Below are 24,234 nucleotides of genomic sequence, written 5' to 3'. Positions count from 1 at the left end.
CAGAGGGAGAAAGGGAGGTGGGGAACTGTGTCGCTGAGCCAGTGCAGCTTTCTCACCTACTCAGTTGAATTCATCACTTACAGCAACATTGAAGTAAGATTGCAGCACAGTATAACTGTATTATCTTATAATTAACATGCCCAACAATACCACAGTTCACTTCAGGTAAGGTTCAGACAGACAACTTTGAAAATGCAGTTTATTATATTATGTTGCAGAAGGTAATGAGGAAATACGTGCCTCTGCTTAAATATATTTCAGCAAGAATATGCACATTTTTATTTGTTATCTTTTGTACTGGATACATGTATGGTTGTAGATTTAAAAACATCTTGACTTCATCGATTTTATTATTTACTAACAACATCTGATCCAACCTTGAGGATAAACAACGTGTCCTCGCTCAACTTCGGAACACATTACGTTCAATGGCCTTGTCTCAGTCTTGCTTGCTCTTGACACCCAGTTTGTAAATGGTCTGGAAGCCATCGTCCCAGGCGTACAGCAGCTTGTCTTTCGGGTGGTAGTGGATGCTGTAGTGGTTGGTGTAGCGCTTGGGGAAGAACATGACGGGGCTCTCCTGGCTGTGGATGGTGTCGTGGATATCGTACAGGCAGTCGATGCTGGAACGACCTCCGTGGCGCGAGTTGTACACCACGTACAGCGTTCCGCAGATCATGAACGCCGTCTCTGCGTTGTGGCTCCTGCAGGAGGTGTCCCAGCTGTGCTCCACTGCCAGGCTGCTCTGGTCCAGCTTGGTAATCACCAGGTTTCCCCCTAACTCTGGGTCGGCATAAATGACCCACAGACCCAGCTCGTCCACTGCCAGGTCCAGGAAGGTGTGGGTGGTGAGGGCGTACACCGGCAGGCGGCCAGCCCCGGGAAGCAACATGCTGTCAGCCACCGTGCGGTTGAGGAGATGCACCTTTAGGATCTGGTTGGGTGTGTCTGCCTTGTGATAGTACACAAAGCCATTGAAAACAGTGTGACCAGAGCCCTGCCAGGGAAACGGGAGATGGATTTGACGAGCTTGGGCCGGCCTCCCTTCAATGACACTCTTCAGGGACTTGAACTCCAACAACGTGTTATTCTTGTTCCCGCTGAATACATAGATTTTGACGGAGCCTTTTGTAGGGTCTTTTAGCCAGGATCCATATACGTTCTCTGCTTTCTTCACTATCTTCATGGATTTAACACCAGTCAAAGTTGTGCTGCAGTCTGGGAAAAGACAAGAGTCAGATGAATTACAGACACTGTCATGCACAGTTCCACATACCTCTGCAGTTTGATACTCCTTTCCACCACCTACACACACGCACACAGGCACACACACACACACACACACACACACACACACACACACAAGCATACACAAACACAGGCACACATTTACTGCCCTTAAAAATACCCTAATTCTAACTCTAACACCAATTGTAAAATTAATCTTAAACAACTTAAGAAAATGTAATTGCCCTTTTTAAATTTTGGACATGAAAAATGTTTGCTCCCGACAACTATTTCTGATTCAACCACAGTTTATAGACATTTTCATCCTGATTATTTACTGTAGTTAAGTTAGAAACACACACAGTACACACACATTTACGTAGATATATTAATGGGGACACCAAAATTGCCATTAAAGAAATCCTACTTTTACTAATCCTAATCCTAAACGGTAATGCCTAATCCTAATTCTAGCCCTAACTGAAATTGTAACTTCTGCCCTAAACTGAACACTTAAGCAAAAAAAACTTTGTTCAAAATAGGGACCAGAAACATGTCGAGATTGGTCAGCTTTTCCTGATTTAACCAAAGTTTAGGATAATTTCTGTCCCCGTTTCTGTCCCCGTGAAAAAAATTATAAACGTAACACTTTTGTTTTTGCCCCAATTTATCATAAGATGGACTCAAAGATCTAAGACTTTCCCTATGTACACACAAGGTCTATTTCTCTCTCTCAAATATTGTTCACAAATATGTATAAATCTGTGTTAGTGAGCATTTCTGATTTGCTGAGATAATCCATCCACCTCACAGGTGTGGCATATCAAAATGCTGATTAGACAGTATGATTATTGCACAGGTGTGCCTTAGGCTGGCCACAATAAAAGGCCACTCTTAAATGTGCAGTTTCGATGTATCTCTGTCTCTGTGCATTCAAAATGCCATCAATAAAATGCACCTGTGTTGGTTGTCCATAACACAGGACTGCCCATACCATAACCCCACCGCCACCATGGGCCACTCGATCCACAACGTTGACATCAGCAAACCGCTCACCCACACAACGCCATAAACGCTGTCTGCCATCTGTCCTGTACAGTGAATACCGGGATTAATCCGTGAAGAGAACACCTCTCCAAAGTGCCAGACGCAATCGAATGGGAGGATTTGTCCACTCAAGTTGCTTACGACGACAAACTGCAGTCAGGATGACAAGCATGCAGAAGAGCTTCCCTGAGACGGTTTCTGACAGTTTGCAGAAATTATTTGGTTCTGCAAACCGATTGTTGCAGCAGCTGTCCGGGTGGCTGGTCTCAGACGATCTTGGAGGTGAAGATGCTGAATGTGGAGGTCCTGGGCTGGTGTGGTTACACGTGGTCTGCGGTTTTGAGGCCGGTTGGATGTAATTCTCTGAAACGCCTTTAGAGACAGTTTATGGTAGAGAAATGAACATTCAACTCATAAGCAACAGCTCTGGTGGACATTCCTGCAATCAGCATGCCAATTGCACGCTCCCTCAAAACTTGCGACATTTCTGTGGCATTGTGCTGTGTGATGGAACTGCTCATTTAAGAGTGGCCTTTTATTGTGGCCAGACTAATGCACACCTGTGCAATAATCATGCTGTCTAATCAGCATCTTGATATGCCACACCTGTGAGGTGGATGGATTATCTCGGCAAAGGAGTGCTCACTGACACAGATTTATACAGATTAGAGAAATCTTAGATCTTTTGAGTTCATGATTAATGGGGGCAAAAACAAAAGCGTTAATAATTTTGTTCAGTGTAGTTCAGTCAGGAACAGAAAACCAAGCAATAATCAAGTACCTATCCCCAGTGTAAACTTCACTTTCTTCTTCTGGGCTTCTTTAATCTGCTGTTCCAACAGATCGTCTTGCACCTGGATGTGTGGCTGGTTGGGGATCTTAGTCTCCAGATACTCCACGTCCCTCTCAATCCGCTCCACTCGCAAGGCTACACTGTCCACCTGGCTCTTCATCTCTGTCCTGTGGACCTCCACGCCAGCCAGCTGGCTACGCACTTCTGTCGACACGTCGTAGATCTTCTGGTCCAGTCGCAGGGTGTTTTGCTCGCATTTGATTAGACGCTCCTGTGCAAGAGATGAGGAAGTGTGTCATGATGCACAGTGTGATCATAAGCTAGTGGGCCCTTGGCTGTCTTGCCAAGGGGTACAAATCAACATGAGTTGGACGGAAACAGGTGCCACATAGAGGATTTATTTGCTGGGCCTTCAGGTCCAGATGTTTTGGTGGAACCATAAATATTTCTTAGACACGCAGACATTTAAATTTTTTCTAATTTTAAAAATTACAATCTGTAAGACAGACTGGGAATGAAGTGAATCAGGCTGATTTAACCAGTTTGAATATGTATTAGAAAGTTATATGGTTAGCTGTCGTAGCTCTGAGCTAAGGTATCCTTCCTCAGTCTGGAAGTTCACATTACTTGTGGTAATGTAAACACAAAACAGTTTGGGTGTACACCCACTTGTTTCTGTGTGTACACCCACCTGTTTTTGGGTGTACACCTACCTGTTTTTGGGTGTACACCAACCTGTTTCTGGGTGTACACGCACCTGTTTTTGGGTGTACACCAACCTGTTTTTGGGTGTACACGCACCTGTTTTTGGATGTACACCTACCAGTTTTGAGGTGTACACCCACCTCTCTGGGAGAAGATTTGAAAGAGAAACGTTACAGCTTAAACATTTTGGACTACTTCAAGTAAATTCAAACAAATCACTTGCAACTGGACACAGACTGAGTACAATTTGGCAGGGCTAAAGAAAGTTTTGCCAATTACTGCTAATGTGTAACAGCTGTTTGAAAGCGATCACAGATCAGGATCAGTTAATAGAAACTCTTAAATCCCATTTGAACAATTCATGAACTAATGACCATTAAACTGAGGTCTAACATTAGGCTACTTGAATCTAAAATCCAATACCAAGATTATTAAAAAGCAACTAAACATATAATTTATAATATAATCTATATAATTTACAATTAAAAGATGCTACACTTTTTGCCTATTATTTTCACAAGACATTCATAATAGATAGTGTTGACAGTTGAATGGCTCTGTTTCACAGTATTGCTTACCTGCCAATGTTAAGATTGGCCCGCAAAGACCTAAGCTGACTGTAGATTATGTTTGTGGGGATGTTTTGATACACTGTGCTGTGTGTTTTTTCTACCACTGAGTTTTTCTATCACTACTATAGCTCAAGTGTCTAAGTCATCAGGATGGAAACACTGGCGGGAAATACTGTCTGATGCGACAACACTAAAGTGTAGAAGGATGTTTTACCAGTTCCTTTAATTTTGAGATTGGCGTCCTTAGGCCTGTTCGTTATAGTTTCTGTTCAGCCTCTATGAAAAGCAGGCTTCCCTGTAAGAACAACATCCCTTCAGATGCATGGCCTCGTGAGACTGAATGGGAGGCAAGTGGGCTAAAGTAACTGACAGGCTGCTAGTGCACATCCCTGAGCTTACAAGTTGAGCTCCAGAGTTGCTGTATGAATGACTTGGAAAGCCAAAACTGTGGAACACACCATGTACCTCTGTGAAATAGGACACATGCAAGCACCCACCTATTTACCATTCATAGGCTACACAAAGAATACTGAACAATGAGTTCGAGTATAACCTGGAAATAGTGTATTATAGGATATTAGTTGGTTAACTTCAGCACAAAGCAACACATTCATGCTGTGTAATGAAGGAAACTTTCAGTTTAAAAACCTCAGAACTTCGGTTTGGTTTCTTACCTCAAGTTGGGCAATCCTCCTCTCAAAGTACTGAAGCATGAAGGCTTCTTGGGTGGACCTCTGAGCAAGCCCCATGTTCATGCTCAGGAAGAGCAGGGTCCACAGCCAAGTGTACATCACACACACACCCACACACAGGCGTATAGGACTTATTTGAAGTGTCAGAATAAAAAATTGCCCTTTTTTCGAGAGAATTCGGTTCAGAAATTGCAGTTTCTGAACCTAGAGAATTGCGGTTTAGTTTCAGGGGCGTCTGTTAGTTGTTCTGTGAGACGCTTCCAGAAGGTTGTGGATCCAATAGGCTCTGGGTCCAAGTTATTCTGAGAGAGAATTCTACTAATATTATCCAGATGGGCCTTTGACACGTCTCCAGACCTGATAAAATACAAAACTATAAAGGTTAAAACGTCTAAGATGTTATAAATATTGAAGAAGTCAGACCAATTTCTGAACAGACGCTGCCGCTGAATATATTTCTTCTAGTTATTCCATGTGTTTTTATCCCGTTAAGTTAGCTTTCTGCCAATAGGGTCAGAGATTCCAACACAAATTACCTTGTTTCTACCAGTAGGTGGCGCCACATTATCTAGAGTAAAAATTTATTTGTGATGACCTGGCATGGTAGATGTATCCAGTCCAGTAAATGTATGTGTTTTTGTGTGAGAGTTTTGCTAGTTTTACTCTTATTAAATTCCTGTTAACAGTCCAGGTTGTGGTGCTGTATGGATTAGGAATCCAAAAACCACATTTGCTCTTCAAAGGCTAATGATTAATTACGAATGCAATTGAATAATGAAATTGAGTCAGGTGTTTAACTTGACCTGGAAGTAGGGTGCAAAACAGGTTGCTTGTGCTAGAACATTTGTGCGTCTCTGTAAGTCTGCTGTAAATTAAACAACATCAATGATATGTCTGGTTAACATGGTTAACAACTCCCAAAAACCTGATTTGCATATAACTTGTGTCACTTTGCAATTCATAACCTCATCATTATAGTTGCAGTTTCAAACTGTTCTTTTGGCTTGTGTCAGGAAAGTATACTGTAACAGTTGTGAATGGTAACGCCAACTTCCACTAGGGGACAGTAGAGCTTTGCTTCTGTCCACAGCGTCGAAGCCTTGCGATCAACTCCTGTTGAGGTGTGACTGTTCATCGCAAGTTGAAAGGACATGACGACTCAAAGCGTCTTCCAATTATGGTGAGATTCGAGATGGCAAAATAAGAATGACTAACTCCACGATTTCACATTTATACTATGCAAATGTATACTGTGTATGATAATGTTTCAGTACGCACAACAACACAGGAGTCGCTGTGTTATATGCCCGCACTTATAGCCATGCACTTAAGACCAATCGAGAGACACTTGTGACTTAATAGTGTTGGTTTTCTATATGTTTATGGCAGTCCAAGCACTCCTAAGTTAGTCATGACTTACCAAAAAATGTTCCCGAGCTCACGGGTTCCCTGCTCAAATGGAAGAAAACGAGGTGTTTTTGAGTTTGATGCTTTACTCGCCTTGACAGTAATGGCCCTTGCTATGTCTCGAGGGTTCTCTGGAGATTCGTAATGGTTATCAAGTCAATACAACATACTATACCTTAATAAAAGAGTGCTGCTTGGTAATGTCGTGCCTTGTATTGACCAGCCTCTCCTCGAGGAGCCAGGTTCTGCTTTCCCATACTGGATTTACTGTAGACTTAGATCGTAGTCTGAGACCTGGTCCTTTTCATACCCTGTGGTTACCTAACTGGCTGTGACGTACTCAGCTGTAGATTGCACAGCCCTGACACTTACATTGTTATTTCTGTAGTACATTTACTACAGTAGCTACCAGTGAACTGGTAAGGTCTTCTTCATCTCCCAAAAGGAAGTCCCCGAAACAGAAAAACACTCCTAACATTTCCATAATTCTCTCACATCATAGTTTTTTCACACTTCCGCCAGTATCCACTATTTCTCTTCCGTCAATGTGGATCGGAATACTAAATTATGACATTCTCTGTTCCTTCAAAGTAAATTATCCCAGATTCCCAATGGGGGGGATGTCACTTCCCTCAGTGCTTTGTGAGACCAACTTTTAGCCTGAAAGTCTGGAATGTATCAGTGTGCCTGTGTCTGGAGATGATCTCAACGCTTGTGTGGGGTTCATATCTTCGTCATTCACTCAATGTTTGTGTGTTTGGTGGACGTACAACATTATGTGGATTTTAAAACCATACCTTTCTTAGTAAAAATATTTTTGTTCACATTTTCATATTTTTATGTTTGTTTTGAGCCACAATTACAAGCAGTATTTGCAATTTACTTCTGCTATTATCCCATTCATCAATAAAAGTGCAATACATTTTTGTGAAAAGAATGAACTGCATTTAAGACATGGTGGAATACATCATATTTATATTGTACAAATATAAATGAAACAAGGTTTTCATCACTATGATGTTTTGCTTTGATGTGAACAAATTGGAAGGATAGATTTTAGTATTTTATGGAAATTATAAATGAGTCTACACACATGACTCTTACTGTGTGTGTGTGTGTTGCAGATGTTTTTCTTGCATTTTCTGCATGTGTGCTGTGTCCTCCTCTCCTTTGTACACACACACTGCGGTGCTTCTTCTTGTTGCTAATGCTTTAACCAAGAATTATGAAAACAGTAGGTTCAGAAATTTTATTAACACCTATCTCTTTCTCTCTCTCTCTCTCTCTCTCTCTCTCTAATTCACACACACACACACACACACACACACACACACACACACACACACACACACACACACACACACATATACAGTGGGGAAAACAATTATTTGATTCACTGCCGATTTTGCAGGTCTTACTTACAGAGCATGTAGAGGTCTGTAATTTTTATCATAGGTACACTTCAACTGTGAGAGATGGAATCTAAAACAAAAATCCAGAAAATTACATTGCATGATTTTTAAATAGTTAATTTGCATTTTATTGCATGACATAAGTATTTGATCACCTACCAACCAGTAAGAATTCCGGCTCTCACAGACCTGTTAGTTTTTCTTTAAGAAGCCCTCCTGTTCTCCACTCATTACCTGTATTAACTGCTCCTGTTTGAACTCGTTACCTGTATAAAAGACACCTGTCCACACACTCAATCAAACAGACTCCAACCTCTCCACAATGGCCAAGACCAGAGAGCTGTGTAAGGATATCAGGAATAATATTGTAGACCTGCACAAGGCTAGGATGGGCTACAGGACAATAGGCAAGCAGCTTGGTGAGAAGGCAGCAACTGTTGGCGCAATTATTAGAAGATGGAAGAAGTTCAAGATGACGGTCAATCTCCCTCGGTCTGGGGCTCCATGCAAGACCTCACCTCATGGGGCATCAATGATCATGAGGAAGGTGAGGGATCAGCCCAGAACTACATGGCAGGACCTGGTCAATGACCTGAAGAGAGCTGGGACCACAGTCTCAAAGAAAACCATTAGTAACACACTACGCCATCATGGATTAAAATCCTACAGCGCACGCAAGGTCCCCCTGCTCAAGCCAGTGCATGTCCAGGCCCGTCTGAAGTTTGCCAGTGACCATCTGGATGATCCAGAGGAGGAATGGGAGAAGGTCATGTGTTCTGATGAGACGAAAATAGAGCTTTTTGGTCTAAACTCCACTCGCCGTGTTTGGAGGAAGAAGAAGGATGAGCACAACCCCAAGAACACCATCCCAACCGTGAAGCATGGAGGTCTTTGGGGACATCATTCTTTGGGGATGCTTTTCTGCAAAGGGGACAGGACGACTGCACCATATTGAGGGGAGGATGGATGGGGCCATGTATCGCAAGATCTTGGCCAACAGCCTCCTTCCCTCAGTAAGAGCATTGACGATGGATTGTGGCTAAGTCTTCCTGCATGACAACGACCCGAAACACACAGCCAGGGCAGCTAAGGAGTGGCTCCGTAAGAAGCATCTCAAGGTCCTGGAGTGGCCTAGCCAGGATCTGGAAAAGGTCAAAATCCCTGCTGCAGTGTGTGCAAACCTGGTCAAGAACTACGGGAAACCTATGCTCTCTGTAATTGCAAACAAAGGTTTCTGTACCAAATTTGAAGTTCTCATTTTCTTATGTATCAAATACTTATGTCATGCAATAAAATGCAAATTAATTACTTAAAAATCATACAATGTGATTTTCTGGATTTTATTTTAGATTCCATCACTCACAGTTAAAGAGTACCTATGATAAAAAATACAGACTTCGACATGCTTTGTAAGTGGCAAGTGTATCAAATACTTGTTCTCCCTACTGTATAGTTACAGCAGGACATTATAAGAGAGTCAGACACACACATGCAGCAACATCACACACTTAAGAAATGGGTGTTGGTGGTCCTGTTGTCCAGGTGATTCGGGCGCCAGCTTCCCCCCCCCTGAATCCTCTCCCCGATAGCTGAGGAAGCAGTTCTCCTTGAGATGTTGTCACCTCTGGATTTGAGGTCTTACCAATGCTTCACTCAAATCCGCCAGGGAGGGCTGTGGAGCTTCTCTTTGTTCCAGTCTTGGTCCCACGTCATCCGGAATACAGAAAGCGTTGCACACGAGATGTCCAAGATGTTGAAGAGTATTACAAGTGGCCGGAGTAGGGTTCTTCTTGATTTGTGGCATTTTAATCCATCATGATTTCTGATTTTTGATGCTCTTGGCCACAGATTCTTTTCACAAGCATCACGGTGGACGCCAGGGACGTGTCGCCAGTGATGGTTCTGTGTTCTGTTGATTCAGAAGCTGAAGCAGGAGCTCTGGCTTGTTTTCCTAGAAGGTTCCTACTGTACCATTATCAGCTTCCCCTTTAGGAGCTCCTGTCCAAGCTCATGGAAAGTAAAAAGGCTGTTGCATTTGATGTTGTGGCCACAGTGTTCCGGTATCATTTCCAGGACTACCAGGCACCCGGACATTTCCAGGACTTCCAGGCACCCGGACATCCCATAATATGTAACAACAAATTCGAATATCGTGGAAAAGTTCATTCTTTTCCATAATTAAAATCAAAAAGTTACATCTTCATATATTCTAGATTCATTACACATAAAGTGAAAAACTTCAAGCCTTTGTTTGTCTTGATAATTACGGCTTAATAAAAAATGGAAATAAAAAATCCAGTATCTCAAAATATTTGAATAATTCATTTATAATACAGAAATGTCAACCTCAGTAAAGCTCAGTAAAGCTAATTAACTCAAAACACCAGCAAAGTTTTCCTAAGTATGTTAATTCATGCACTCAATACTTGGTCGTGGCTCCTTTTGCACAAATTACTGCATCAATGCAGCGTGGCATGGAGGCAATCAGCCTGTAGCACTGCTGAGGTGTTATGAAAGCCCGGGTTGCTTTAATAAAGGCCTTCAGCTAGTCCGTGTTGTTGGGTAAACCAGTTACCAGTCGTTTTGGAACTGTGGGCAGGTGGCAAGTCCTACTGGAAAAGGAAATTAGCATCTCCATGAGCTTGTCAGCAGATGGGAAACATGAAGTACTCTAAAACCTCCTGGTAGACAGCTGCATTGACTCTGGAAAACACAGTGGACCAACACCAGCAGATGACATGGCACCCAAAATCATCAGTAACTGTGGAAACATCACATTGGACTTCAAGCAACTTGGATTCTGTGCCTCTCCAGTCTTCCTCCAGACTCTGGGACCTTGATTTTCAAAATGCAAAATGTACTTTCATCTCAAGAGAAGACTTCGGACCACTGAGCAACGGCCCAGTTCTATTTCTCCTTCGCCCAGGAAAGACCCTTCTGATGTTGTCTTTGGTCCAGGAGTGGCTTGACACAAGGAATGCAACACTTGCAGCCCATTTCCTGGACACGTCTGTGTGTGGTGGCTCTTGGATGCACTGACTCCAGCCTCATTCCACTCCTTGTGAAGCTACCCCCAAGTTCTTAAATCGGCATTGCTTGACAATCCTCTCAAGGCTCCGCTCATCCCTGTTGCTTGTGCACCTGTTCCTATCACACGGTTCCCTTCCAGTCAACTTTACTTTGATACAGCACTCTACGAACAGCCAGCCCTTTCAGCAATGACCACCTGTGGCTTTATCCTCCTCATGGAGGATGTCAATGAGTCTTCTGGACAACTGTCAAGTCAGCAGTCTTCTTCATGATTGTGGCTGTGTATACTGAAGGCTCAGGCTGTTAATTACATGATTTGAGCTCTTTTCAGGGTGAAATATTTTGAGATACTGGATTTTTGATTTCTATGAACTGTAAGCCGTAATCATTACGATTGAAACAAAAAAGGCTTGAAATGCTTCACTTTCCAGTTATGGAAGGAAATTAACTTTTCCCAGATATATATATATATATTTTTTTAGATGCACTTGTAAATGTGTAGAGGGCCACAGCGTGCACTGAAAGGCCAATGAGTCTCATATTGAAATCATTATTCATTCTATTATAGTTTTTCTCTTAGTAAACATTGAATATGGGTCCCACAGACCCAAACAACACAGGGGTTAAATCTACATCTTCATAACCTATGCGAGAGTGATTTGCTAAGGAAATTCCACCATATGACGTGACTTGGAATATGAATCTGTCAGTGAATCTCTGATGAGAAACAGAAATGACTTGTGCATACTGCGTATGCCATTCTGCCATTTGTTTATCTGCATAATTTAAATCATACATCGAATATAGTAGCCTTGTTGCAACACAAACAACACCTTATGATGTTACAGGCTAATACCAACCCTGCTCCTTGGGTTGCTCTCTGTGTAGCCGTGGTTGTGTTGTGGGTGAATATAATAGCCACAATCTTGATTCCACAAAGGTGCCTGACAGACAGCAGGAGGAACAGGAAAAATGCTCTGCAGTGGGTCTTTGTCCGGGTCCAATGTGCAGTAACAAGAACATTTACTGTCTTGTGTTAAATTGCTTTAATACGCTACCAAATCTTTTTGCTCGTTTCATATCATGCTTTGTATTATTTTGTTTTGAATCACATTGATGGTTGATATCTAGTAAGCATAATGAAACAGTAAAACCGAAGAGACGGGACGCGAGATGAACTGCAGGGAGTGATCTTTATCATGATCCAGGATAAAAGACGAGTCCCTTTAATATAGATGGGTGGATTAAAAACACTGTCACCCTGACTTTGAAGTGCTATCCTTTCCTTACCCAGAGCTGTTGTCTGATCCTGGACGCCAGACCCCACAGTCCGTTTGGGCAGAAGCACGTGGCCAGATAATCCTATCCATCCGATTCCATTGTCTGTGTGATCAACATCTGGGCCACATGTGGATGACTCATCAACACCAGCTTCCGAATGTACTCTTGACTCTTATAGGGCTTGTGGAGTAAACTGCACCACAACCAGCATGGCTAGTTGTTACTGTGAACCAATGGCCTATCGGAGATGAGGGCTTCTAAAAAAAATTGTTAAATGTCACAGCAGTGAATAAGTGTGGAAATAAAAAGTCCTTGTAGTTAATCCCCCATGTGTGAACACATAGTGAACGGTTGGGGGTTAACCGTACACCAAAAACACATTAGAGGGACAGGTGAAAATAAACAAGCCAGAAAGTGTTTCTATTGTTTTGTCACGGTACGGTGAGCCGCAGCGCCACCGTTCCGTACACTCTCACTTCCCATCACATATGAACTCATCCTTGACATGTTATGTCTTAATCATGCACACCAGGTCCCTATCTACTCATTGGTATGTGTTTAAATGTTTCCCCTCTGCTCCCCACATCGTGGATCATTGTTGCTGTTTTTATGTTTGACGTCGTGTGTGTTGCCGTTAAATGTAAGGCTTGAGAACCTTTATGTACAGTCGTTTTGCTGCTGAAGTCAGCCATTTACTTTTGATGTGTTTTTGTTGTGCTCGGTGTTCGTTTAATTAAAAGATCAACACTGACTACCTCTGTCTGCGCCTGGTTCCCTAACTCCCGCACCGCATGAAGGAATACCTTACGGACATGCTTGTTTTTGCTCACTAAATGTTAAGTCATCTCCATGACCATATATTAATTAAGTCAAGTGAACTCCCTGACCATATATTAAGTCAGCTGATCTCCCTGACCATATATTAAGTCAGCTGATCTCCCTGACCATATATTAAGTCAGCTGATCTCCCTGACCATATATTAAGTCAGCTGATCTCCCTGACCATTTATTAAGTCAGCTGATCTCCCTGACAATATATTAATTAAGTCAACTGATCTCCCTAACCATATGTTCATTAAGTCAGCTTATCTCCCAGACCACTTATTAATAAAGTCAGCTGATCTCTCTGACCATAAATTAAGTCAACTGATCTCGCGGACCATACATTCATTAAGTCAGCTGATCTCCCTGACTGTATATTTAGTCAGCTGATCTCCCTGACCATATATTAATTAAGTCAACTCATCTCCCTGACCATATATTAATTAAGTCAACTCATCTCCCTGACCATATATTAAGTCAGCTGATCTCCCTGATCACATATTAAGTCAACTGATCTACCTGACCATATATTACTTAAGTCAACTGATCTCACTGACCATATATTAAGTCAGCTAGTTAAGTATCTGGAGCAGCAACAATTGTGGGTTCGGTAAACCATAAATAAGGTAAGCCATAAATAAAGAACTTTCTTCTGAAACTGAAGATCTAGTACAACAATGTGTAGAGTAGTACTCCCTTCATAGAACAGCACAAACTGGTCAGCATCCCGGGGCAACTGGTGTTTTGTGTTTACTATTTAATGAAGCTACCATTTCAGGACCTGTTTAGCGTCTGTTTCTCAAACTAAACACTAACGTTTAATCAGCACAACAGCTGTCAACTGTGCTAACATAATTGCAAAAGGGTTTTCTTTTTTGTCTTTTCCAGCTTCAATAATCATTTAAAACATTAACAATGTCTACACTGTATTTCGATGCAATGCTATTTTATTTCAATGGAAAAGAGGAGTCTTGTGCAGGGCCCTGGGAGGGGAGGTGACCCAAAATTGGTTCTGTTCAGTTCTTACTTGAATCTAAACATGATGCACCAATCAAAAGGCCAAACAGTTCTGTCCACCGGGGACTACAGGCTGTGTTCCAGATCATCACCTTTAACTATTTTTTATTTCTGTTTGCTCCCTGTCACTCTGCAACCAATTCAGCTTTCTTCATCAATTGCTATCTGTAATAAAGGCTTTGCAATTTCTTTTCATTATTTGTTTTCAAATCAGTAGCCTGTTGTAATATAACTGCACCTGTTTGTCACTTACTGTCACCTGTTGGATTATTGTCTAATGACGTAAAACATTTAAAACCAATACACATTTCTTTTGCCTAATAAAAGGTTATAAAAAGTAATAACATGATTTAGAACTTGTCATTGCTGGGATGGATCAGTTAGATGCTTAAAGGGGCAGAACATTGGAACATGCAACATTGTAGGCACTGTGCAGGCAGGTGACTGTTAGTGACACTGACACAATAGCTATAATCTTACTTGACACTAAAACGTAAAGGGCTTGTGGCTATCTGACGCAAAAAAAAAAAAGGACATCAGGAAATGACTTGCAGTCCAAAGAAAAGGCTGCCTTCTGAACAGGGCGGAGATGAGGCAGGAAATGTGTTGAGATCCTCGGCATCATGCCTCGACGAGCGCAGTGGTGCAGGTGCTAGCCACAGAGCTAACACTGTCGCTGCATCAGCACCCGCTAAGTGCGTAGCTGCATAACTGTCTCTCGGCTAGGGGGGAGCCGGCACCAATCGGCGACCCCTTCCACGCTTCTGCCCAGGGATCAGAGTTGGCTAAGGTGCTTGCTGTGCTGGATAAATAAAAACACATTTCAAGTGTATCACAATGGAAGATCATTAAAATAGCATATGCAGTTGCAAAACATCTCAAGTGATTGCAATTGCAGTAGTGACTGGATAGACATCATCCTGAGGAGGTCCAATATCTTATCTAGTCTTCTTCCGCTCTGCTAATGCCAAATTAAGTTGTTGTTGTAATATTTTTTTGTTTCATTTGTGTGTGCCACTCTTGGTTCTAGCTAGGTGATAGATATAACTTGTAGGCATATAGGCCTGGATATGTAGTAGGGCTACTTGATAAAACAATTTAAATTTTTATCATGATTTAAAAAATCTAAGATATTGATGATAAACTTTTTGGTCAAGTCATATTTTTGGGTAGTTTTGTCAATTTCTTTAAGAAATCAAAGCCAAGAACAAAGAAATTGTCTAAAGGGAGGAAGCACATCTTTGCTACCTCAATTACATATTGCCCCACATACAGTAAGATATGCTGCCAACATGTGGATCAAATGGCAATGTTTCAGGCATAGACTGCACCAAGCCATGGGTAAGTTATCATTTTTGAGGGGGGGGGGGGGTGCAAATTTAACAGATTTTGCTAGTTAAGAATAGTAAGAATTTTCTAGGCTTTTGATTATTGTTGCCCTCATTCAGATGTCAATGTGTGCTTATCCATGGAAACCAAATGTCGGTCTGATTCTTTCTGGAGCTGATTTTGACATTGTGTCATGCACAGGCACTTACATTTCTGTCACTTGTTTTATTTAACACAGCACAACAACAACAACAGAAAAGCCAGATCCATAACAATTGCCTTTGCATTCCCAAGTTATTTTTGGGGTTCTCAATGATTCAGTGAAACAGCACACTTGATATCGATTCTTATTATTATCAACGAAATGTGGTTTATATTGGAAAATCGAATGAAATGTCAATGCATCATTTGTCATTCGGTTAAATAAGTCCATTTCCAGGGGTTCGAAAACTTTACTGGATAGTTTACATACAGATGGATGAAAACGAAAGAGAAAAACCTGAATAAGTGATTGGAGGAACATAACTAATGCAGAAGCTTCCATTCAATTTAAGAATTAACATCCTAGATGCTCTGTGGCATGTATTACTATGTTGAGCAGGCCCAGCTGAACTCGATTTTGGATCAAGATGGCAAGAGGAAAGGAAGTGACTTTGAAAGGGAGTTATTAGGTCTCGGTAAGGCCTACGATGTCACCAGACCTCAACCCAGTTGAACACTTATGTGAGATTTTGGGGCCGCTGCTTGATTTGTGACCTGGTGGTTTGTTATACCTTGCAATTCTAAGGGGGGTGTTTACTTTTCCAAATAGGGTATTTTACTGTTTTAATTTTCAGAACTTGTTCACTTTTATACCGTATTCACTGTTTGTTGATAAAGCTGGAAAGTCAGATTTTATTAATTTTTATTTCAGTATATAAGGCATCAAAAGGTGAACATTTTGAAAGGGGTGGGGACTTTCTAAACCTGTGGTGTGTGTGTGTGTGTGTGTATACAGTATATACATAGAAAGTTGGATTGTTTGAAAATGTGTTCACGTTGAATTCACATTACAATCAGATGTACATGTGAACTAACATCTGTGCCCTTTGGGAGAGTCTTAAATTAAAGCATATAAGCAGGGTTTCATGAAGTGATGAAAGTCCATCTCACTTATTTAAATAACCACGTCACAGCTTGTCAACACAAACAACGAATCGTCGACTTTCTGAAGGCGAAACAAGTTCTTTCTATTTTACATCAGGAATGCCAAGGACGAGCTTAACAAGCCACATCTTCTAGTCCTGTGATGGTGAGTGCCAGCATGGCACCACAAAGCCCTGTGCATCCCCAAGTCATTTTTCTGGTAGTTGGCATCTTAAGTGAAGGCAAGGCCCAGGGGAGGTCCAGTACTCCTGTAGCTGTTCTTCCCACCAACCCTCGGGCTTCAGCGCGGACCCATCTCTCTGAATCCCTGAATAACATTAATAATTCCAGTTTTTCCTCTTGACTAAGTTGTCGTAACTGGTTTCACTGATAGGCCCGTTTTAACACCAGCATGTATTACGACATCGCCTATAAACACGCACCCTTTTGCTTTTAACAGTGCTCAACTGATATTCCCATTCATATTTCTTGGGGGCAATCTATCTAGACCCACCAATGTTTTAGTTGTGGTTCTGAACCCCATTAGAGACAACAGGCCTTCTGTCTAATGCAGTGAACAACAGTTCAGACGATATGAAGCCATTACCGTGCAGTGATGTAGACAAGACAATGATCCACTAATAGTCAATGTGTGCAATCAGTCCAATCAATCTCTCGATCATACAGTAGTGACTGCAGAGTAAGTGACCTCATTCGCAGCTCTTTCAACTAAGTGCTGCTTACTGGTGGAATAATCCAAAATGTGCCCCTCATCGAGACTGGCTTTGAATCGCAGTGCTAGATAGATACCAGCAGCTCCATAAGGCCTCTCCTGTGATTACTGCCCATTAAGATGAGAGCATGGAAGTGGGCCACACATCCTTTTCCTGTCGTAATGAGCGGAGAGTCAGACTGGCTGATGAGGAACGATACCACTCCATAAAGATAACCAGGGTCTAATGGGCCGGCCGTTTTCTGCGGGAGAACATTGTACGGTACATACGGGCGTACATGTTGGCACACCAACGTCGTTATCCTGTCAATTGGAACTCTCCGAACCTGGGGCCTCCTGTAGCAATATTGCGTGGGAACGGTCATGAATTTTACGGTGATGAATCACCCCTGATTATATGGTCACCATGCTGTGCATGGTGATGTTAAGTGCATGGTAAAATGATTTATTTGGCTCGCTCTGTTGTTGCCCGCTTTAACGGTAAATAGGGAAATATGCCGCTCTTCAAATTCATGTACTCAAAAATCACCGACAGGCAACCCATCAATAGCTCCCTCATGTGGCCTAGGTACATATGCCAATGATTTTGGTTCTGCACCACATTCAACAGCTTCTTTAATGCATCGCATTGAGCGGAAGTTAGTTCTGTTCAGTCCTGATGGTACTGTCATGTTGATCTGTGTGCCCTCTATTCCTTACACCGTTTTTAGGAACTCACATGGTACTGTGCAAAAATTTTAGGCAGGTGTGAAAAATGCTGTAAATTTGAATGCTTTTAAAAAATACACTGCTCAAAACTTTTTATTAAATTGTGTAATTCGATGAGAAAAAAATTGTTACAAAGGTCAATGGGAATTGGGAACCAAAATCACCAACTGAGAGCTGGATTCAAACTCAAATCAAAGGTAAAAAAAACCAAAAAAACAATCGAAATAAACAATTGAAATCACAGGCAATTCCAACTTGTGTGAATGTCATCATAATGTGACTCAGTAGTATTCCCGGCCCCAAGTGAGATGGCGGATGGTGTCCTGGGGGATCTCCTCCCAGAGCTGGATCAGGGCATCAGTGAACTCCTGGACAGTCTGTGGCACTAATTGGCGGCGTCAGATTGACAGATACATAACGTCCCAGAGGTTCTCAATTGGATTCAGGTCTGGGGAATGCGAGGCCCAGTCAATGACATCAATGTCTTCGTCAACTGCCTACACACTCTGTCCACATGAGGCAGGGCGTTGTCCTGCACCAGGAGGATCCCAGGGCCCACTGCTCCAGCGTAAGGTCTGACGATTTCATACCAGTACCTAACAGCAATCAGAGTACCGTTGGCTAGCATGTGGAGGTCTACGCGACCCTCCAAAGGTAATCCTCCACAGACCATCCCTGACCCGCCACCAAACCCGTCATGCTGGATGATGTTGCAGGCAGCATAACGTTCAACATGGCGTCTCCAGACTCTTTCATGTCTGTCACACGTGCTCAGTGTGAACCTGCTCACATCTGTGAAGAGAACGTGTTGCTAGTGGTGGAACTGCCAATTCTGTTGATCTCTGGCAAGGGCCAATCGAGGTCCATGGTGGTGGTCTGTGAGCACAGGTCCCACTAGAGGACATCGGGCCCTCATGTCATTCTCATGGAGTCTGTTTCTGACAGTTTGGTCAGAAACATGCACACCAGTAGCCCGCTGGAGGTCATTTTGTAGGGCTCTGGCAGTGCTTCTCCTGTTCCTCCTTGCACAAACGAGCAGATACTGCTGCTGGGTTGATGCTCTTCTATGGCCCTGTCCAGCTCTCCTCCAGTCTCCTGGTATCACCTCCATGCTCTTGAGACTGTACTGGGAGACTATTCTAGGTACACTTGCACCCAGTTTATGAAGGAACTTGGCAGGTAGGCTAGACTGAACATCTTGGAGAACTGACTACAATTATTCTGTGGATTTCAGCAGCCTCAGCATCTCCTCTGTCTTTATGTAATCCCAGACAGACTCGATGATGTTGAGGTCAGGACTCTGTGGGGGCCATACAATCACTTCCAGCGCTCCTTGTTCATCTTCATGCTGAAGATACTAATGACGTTCTTAATGACTTTCGCTGTATTCTTGGGTTTGGTGTTATGCTGGATAATATATTGCGTACATAGTTGAGTCACTTGGTTTTGCTTCCATGTCGATGGTATATAGCTTTTTGACCACAATTCGTCCATGAAGGTCACTTCTGACTTCTCCGGACAGTAGATCATTATACTGGGGTCCCAGTTCTGAGCTGATGGCGTCTTCCGATTGCGAAGGGAAGTAAGCATGATTTGTCATTCATCTGCAGCAGTAAGTCTCCTTGGACGTCCACTATGCTTCTCAACGTTGCAGGTTTCTTTGTCCTTCTTCGGAAGAGCTTGGACAGCACATCTGGATTCCCCTGTCTGCCTTGACATCTCTGCCTGGGAGAGACCTTGCTGATGCAGTAGAACAACCTTGTGTCTTGTTGCTGTGCTCAGTCCTGCATTGGTGTATGTTTGATAATAAACCATCTTCAGCAACCTTGCCTTGTTAGCTGAGTTTGGCTGTTTCTCACCCAGTATTATTCCTCCTACACAGTTGTTTCTGTTTCAAGTAATGATTGTGTTTCAACCTACAACCTACCTGTTTGGTGTAACTGTTTAATTATACACCCAACATCATGCCTACAAAATCCCTGACTTTGTGCAAGTGCACCTAGAGGAATTGATGCTGTTTTGAAGGTAAATGGCGGTCACACCAAATAGTGATTTGATTTAGATTTTTTGTCTGTTCATTCACTTTGTTTTTTGTTAACTGACAAATACAACATGTCTATTTTTGAAATCACTTACTTTACACCATTTCTTCACACCTGCCTACATCTTTTGCACAGTACTGTAAATGTAAATTCAAATATAGATTTGTGCTAATGCACACTAGATACATGAAGCACCTGGAAGTTGTTATAATTCACAGCAAACCTTTACTTATTTTAGCTGGAGTTTACATTACACCGAGAATCATCCACCACACAAAACCTACAGGCTGATCAGATCACCGACGGGGAAACAAAGTACACAAGTTCTACATTCACAACAATCTTCAATTTTAAACACATTAGCCTTGAACAGGATGGTTCCAAATGGAAGCAACTGATCAAATGTCTAAAAAGACAATTCTGTCTTACAATTCTGGAAAATGATGACATTGACACCCCCCCCCCCCCCCCCCCCGTGTGATGCAGACCATATATTGATTACTGCATTATTATCTGCACCCACCTGTTGTCCCAGATGCAAATAGGTGCCTGATTTGGGGTTTACAATGAAAACATGGACTGGAACTGGCTTGGAGGGCCCGAGTTGAAAATCCCTAAACTACAGTCTCATGAGTTTACGTAGAATGGCACGATAACTAAAAACCTTCTGTAAGCGGCTCATCTGTAAGGGAAAACACAGTAAGAGAGGTCAGAGGACAATGGCCAGACTCGTTCAAGCTGACAGAAAGGTCACACAGAGGTCTCAGAACGTATCCAGATCCATTTTGAAATTAACTCACGTCTCTCCCATCGACCCAAAATGCGTAAATAAATAAGAAGTGTGCACCTGTTTCAAATGTACACGATGACAAACTGATCCGTAGCAAAAACTACTGAGGTAAAAAAAGGGGAAAAAAATAACTGTGCCTGTTTGGATCCTAGAGACCCATTTGGCATGTTGCTGCCAGAGGGATAATTAGTCTAAACAAACACAATGGGCTAAAAGTGATGCAGGCTACCTAATGGAAGTTACGTCCTAAAATGAAACAACATGAAACACTGTATGCTCCCGAAAGGCTGGAGGATTAAAAGAAAACACAGCTTATTAGATAACAATACGATACCATTTAGATTGTCTACTTTTCCTTCTTGCCATATAATTTTTTTGTTGGCAAGCCTACTGTACTTCCAGCTAGATATGCAAATAGCCTCTAGGGAAATCTCCCGGTGCTTGTAGGATATAAGCAGGAGCCAGCTGGGAAGAAATGAGAATCACTTCACTAGGTATAACCGAACTTAAAGTTTTCTAAATATAACATGTTAAAGCTCATAGATCAAATAGGTTCGGCGGTAAAGCATGCAAGTCTCCATAAAGCTGTCAAGTGAACGCTGAATGAGTTTGTCTACTGTCCCTTGTTAGATTTGAGCTCATCTCGCTGTGACTCCTTGATGTTCTTTTGTGGTTGACGAACACAGCAGGGTAAGAGAGAGAGCCCACCTTTTCATTGTGGTTTGATCTGCAATGCTATGTTCCCGAATGTAAAAACATTTGTGAGGTATCTACATTTTTCGCATTAAAAAAAATTCAGGGATGATCTAAAGTAGCACTACAGCCTGTAAACACCAAGTGAACCAGATATCACTGTGTGGCAAATGGCTTGTTTATATATAGGCCTATTGTAGCTCTGATTGGTAATGGCTCCCATGTCTGGGCAGGGTTCAAGACAGACACGTTTCCAGTCATTTTTATTCACTGCTGTTTCTATTGTCTAGTCAGTTGGATCCTAGATTGGTGTACCTATAATCAAGTGCACGGCCACACATACTCGGTCACATCCTACATAAATGTATGTGAGGAAGTCTGCATCTCATCGAACACCTTCGTATCACACAGCAACACTAAGCCTTTGGTAATTGGTGAGGTTAGGGGCCTCTGCTGTGCCATAGAGGAAAAGCCCAAGACCAGGTGCAGAGTCCTCTTTAGGATGGCCTAGAAAAATCATCACTCAGTAATAAGGTCAGCCAAACACAAAACTAGTCAATGTGAGTCTGGAGCAACAGTTCTCCAGCAATGACTGCCTGTCTTGAAACTCGTTAGACAGACGTTTCCCATCTCAAAACCATCACAGACGTCTCGCTCGATCCGCTGCAGTTTGCCTACAGAGCCGACAGGTGTGTGGACGACGCCATGAACTTGGCCATCCGTCACATTCTTCAAAGCGTCCACCGCCCACTCTGCCCTCAGCGGTGAGTTGTTGCAGGATGCATAGTCCCTCCCGGACTGCCCTCGCAGCGCTGACGACTGAACCTCCGACAACACGTCTGTCAAACGCCTCTAGTTAGCAGATGACAACTCCATGGTTGGTCCCGACGACTGTGACTCCGTGTCCAGTGTAGAGGCAGTGAATATAGCCTGACACCTAACTCAGGCAAAACCATGGAGGTTCAGGTTTTCTTCAGGAACCCCCCCCCCCCCAACACACATACACACACACCTCTGCCCCTTGAGATCCAGGGCTCAGCTGTCAGTTCAGCTGAATCATTAAAATTCCTGTGGACCCTCATCTCCCACAACTTCAGAAAGCACACTAGTGGATAGAATAATCAAGGCATCTGAAGTAAACAAATCCCAATCTGGTTTTATAATTCCTAGTGTCTGTAGTGAGCCCTGCCGCAGTATCCGGTTTGGGTCAGTGTCTTGTCTGTTGTTGGGGTGTATGTCTGGTTTGGGTCAGTGTCTGTCTGCTGTAGGGGTGTATGTCTGGTTTGGGTCAGTGTCCGTCTGCTGTAGGGGTGTATGTCTGGTTTGGGTCAGTGTCTTGTCTGTTGTTGGGGTGTATGTCTGGTTTGGGTCAGTGTCTGTCTGCTGTAGGGGTGTATGTCTGGTTTGGGTCAGTGTCTGTCTGCTGTAGGGGTGTAGGTCTGGTTTGGGTCAGTGTCTGTCTGCTGTAGGGGTGTATGTCTGGTTTGGGTCAGTGTCTGTCTGCTGTAGGGGTGTATGTCTGGTTTGGGTCAGTGTCTGTCTGCTGTAGGGGTGTATGTCTGGTTTGGATCAGTGTCTGTCTGTTGTTGGGGTGTATGTCTGGTTTGGGTCAGTGTCTGTCTGCTGTAGGGGTATATGTCTGGTTTGGGTCAGTGTCCGTCTGCTGTAGGGGTATATGTCTGGTTTGGGTCAGTGTCTGTCTGCTGTAGGGGTATATGTCTGGTTTGGGTCAGTGTCTGTCTGCTGTAGGGGTGTATGTCTGGTTTGGGTCAGTGTCTGTCTGCTGTAGGGGTGTATGTCTGGTTTGGGTCAGTGTCTGTCTGCTGTAGGGGTGTATGTCTGGTTTGGGTCAGTGTCTGTCTGCTGTAGGGGTGTATGTCTGGTTTGGGTCAGTGTCTGTCTGCTGTAGGGGTGTATGTCTGGTTTGGGTCAGTGTCTGTCTGCTGTAGGGGTGTATGTCTGGTTTGGGTCAGTGTCTGTCTGTTGTTGGGGTGTATGTCTGGTTTGGGTCAGTGTCTGTCTGTTGTTGGGGTGTATGTCTGGTTTGGGTCAGTGTCTTGTCTGTTGTTGGGGTGTATGTCTGGTTTGGGTCAGTGTCTGTCTGTTGTTGGGGTGTATGTCTGGTTTGGGTCAGTGTCTGTCTGCTGTAGGGGTGTATGTCTGGTTTGGGTCAGTGTCTGTCTGCTGTAGGGGTGTATGTCTGGTTTGGGTCAGTGTCTGTCTGCTGTAGGGGTGTAGGTCTGGTTTGGGTCAGTGTCTGTCTGCTGTAGGGGTGTATGTCTGGTTTGGGTCAGTGTCTGTCTGCTGTAGGGGTGTATGTCTGGTTTGGGTCAGTGTCTGTCTGCTGTAGGGGTGTATGTCTGGTTTGGATCAGTGTCTGTCTGTTGTTGGGGTGTATGTCTGGTTTGGGTCAGTGTCTGTCTGCTGTAGGGGTATATGTCTGGTTTGGGTCAGTGTCTGTCTGCTGTAGGGGTATATGTCTGGTTTGGGTCAGTGTCTTGTCTGTTGTTGGGGTGTATGTCTGGTTTGGGTCAGTGTCTGTCTGCTGTAGGGGTGTATGTCTGGTTTGGGTCAGTGTCTTGTCTGTTGTTGGGGTGTATGTCTGGTTTGGGTCAGTGTCTGTCTGCTGTAGGGGTGTATGTCTGGTTTGGGTCAGTGTCTGTCTGTTGTTGGGGTGTATGTCTGGTTTGGGTCAGTGTCTGTCTGCTGTAGGGGTGTATGTCTGGTTTGGGTCAGTGTCTGTCTGCTGTAGGGGTGTATGTCTGGTTTGGGTCAGTGTCTGTCTGCTGTAGGGGTGTATGTCTGGTTT

At 43.2% G+C, this 24,234-nt stretch overlaps 1 protein-coding gene across 1 annotated transcript; it reads right to left on the bottom strand.

Annotated features, from left to right (window-relative positions):
* Window positions 1-261: 261 nt before the first annotated feature.
* On the bottom strand, window positions 262-5,259 carry olfml1 (olfactomedin-like 1). Its single transcript, XM_010883528.3, has 3 exons — window positions 5,019-5,259; window positions 3,056-3,338; window positions 262-1,218 (listed from the first exon to the last, which is right to left on the bottom strand). Exons 1-3 carry the CDS (start codon window positions 5,133-5,135, stop codon window positions 440-442), a joined length of 1,179 nt encoding a protein of 392 aa, XP_010881830.1. The 5' UTR covers window positions 5,136-5,259; the 3' UTR covers window positions 262-439.
* Window positions 5,260-24,234: the final 18,975 nt, after the last annotated feature.

The sequence above is a fragment of the Esox lucius genome, chromosome 19 (genome assembly GCF_011004845.1).
Source record: "Esox lucius isolate fEsoLuc1 chromosome 19, fEsoLuc1.pri, whole genome shotgun sequence".
Lineage (NCBI taxonomy): Eukaryota > Metazoa > Chordata > Actinopteri > Esociformes > Esocidae > Esox > Esox lucius.
Note: the sequence above shows the minus strand (reverse complement) of the source record. Positions and strands in the feature narration are given on the sequence as shown.

Coding starts and splice junctions, on each gene's coding strand:
- olfml1 (XM_010883528.3), bottom strand. CDS start 5,135: ATGTACACTTGGCTGTGGACCCTGCTCTTCCTGAGCATGAACATGGGG. Junction 3,339..5,018: donor GGAGGATTGCCCAACTTGAG/GTAAGAAACCAA, acceptor TCTCTTGCACAG/GAGCGTCTAATCAAATGCGA. Junction 1,219..3,055: donor GAAGTTTACACTGGGGATAG/GTACTTGATTAT, acceptor GTCTTTTCCCAG/ACTGCAGCACAACTTTGACT.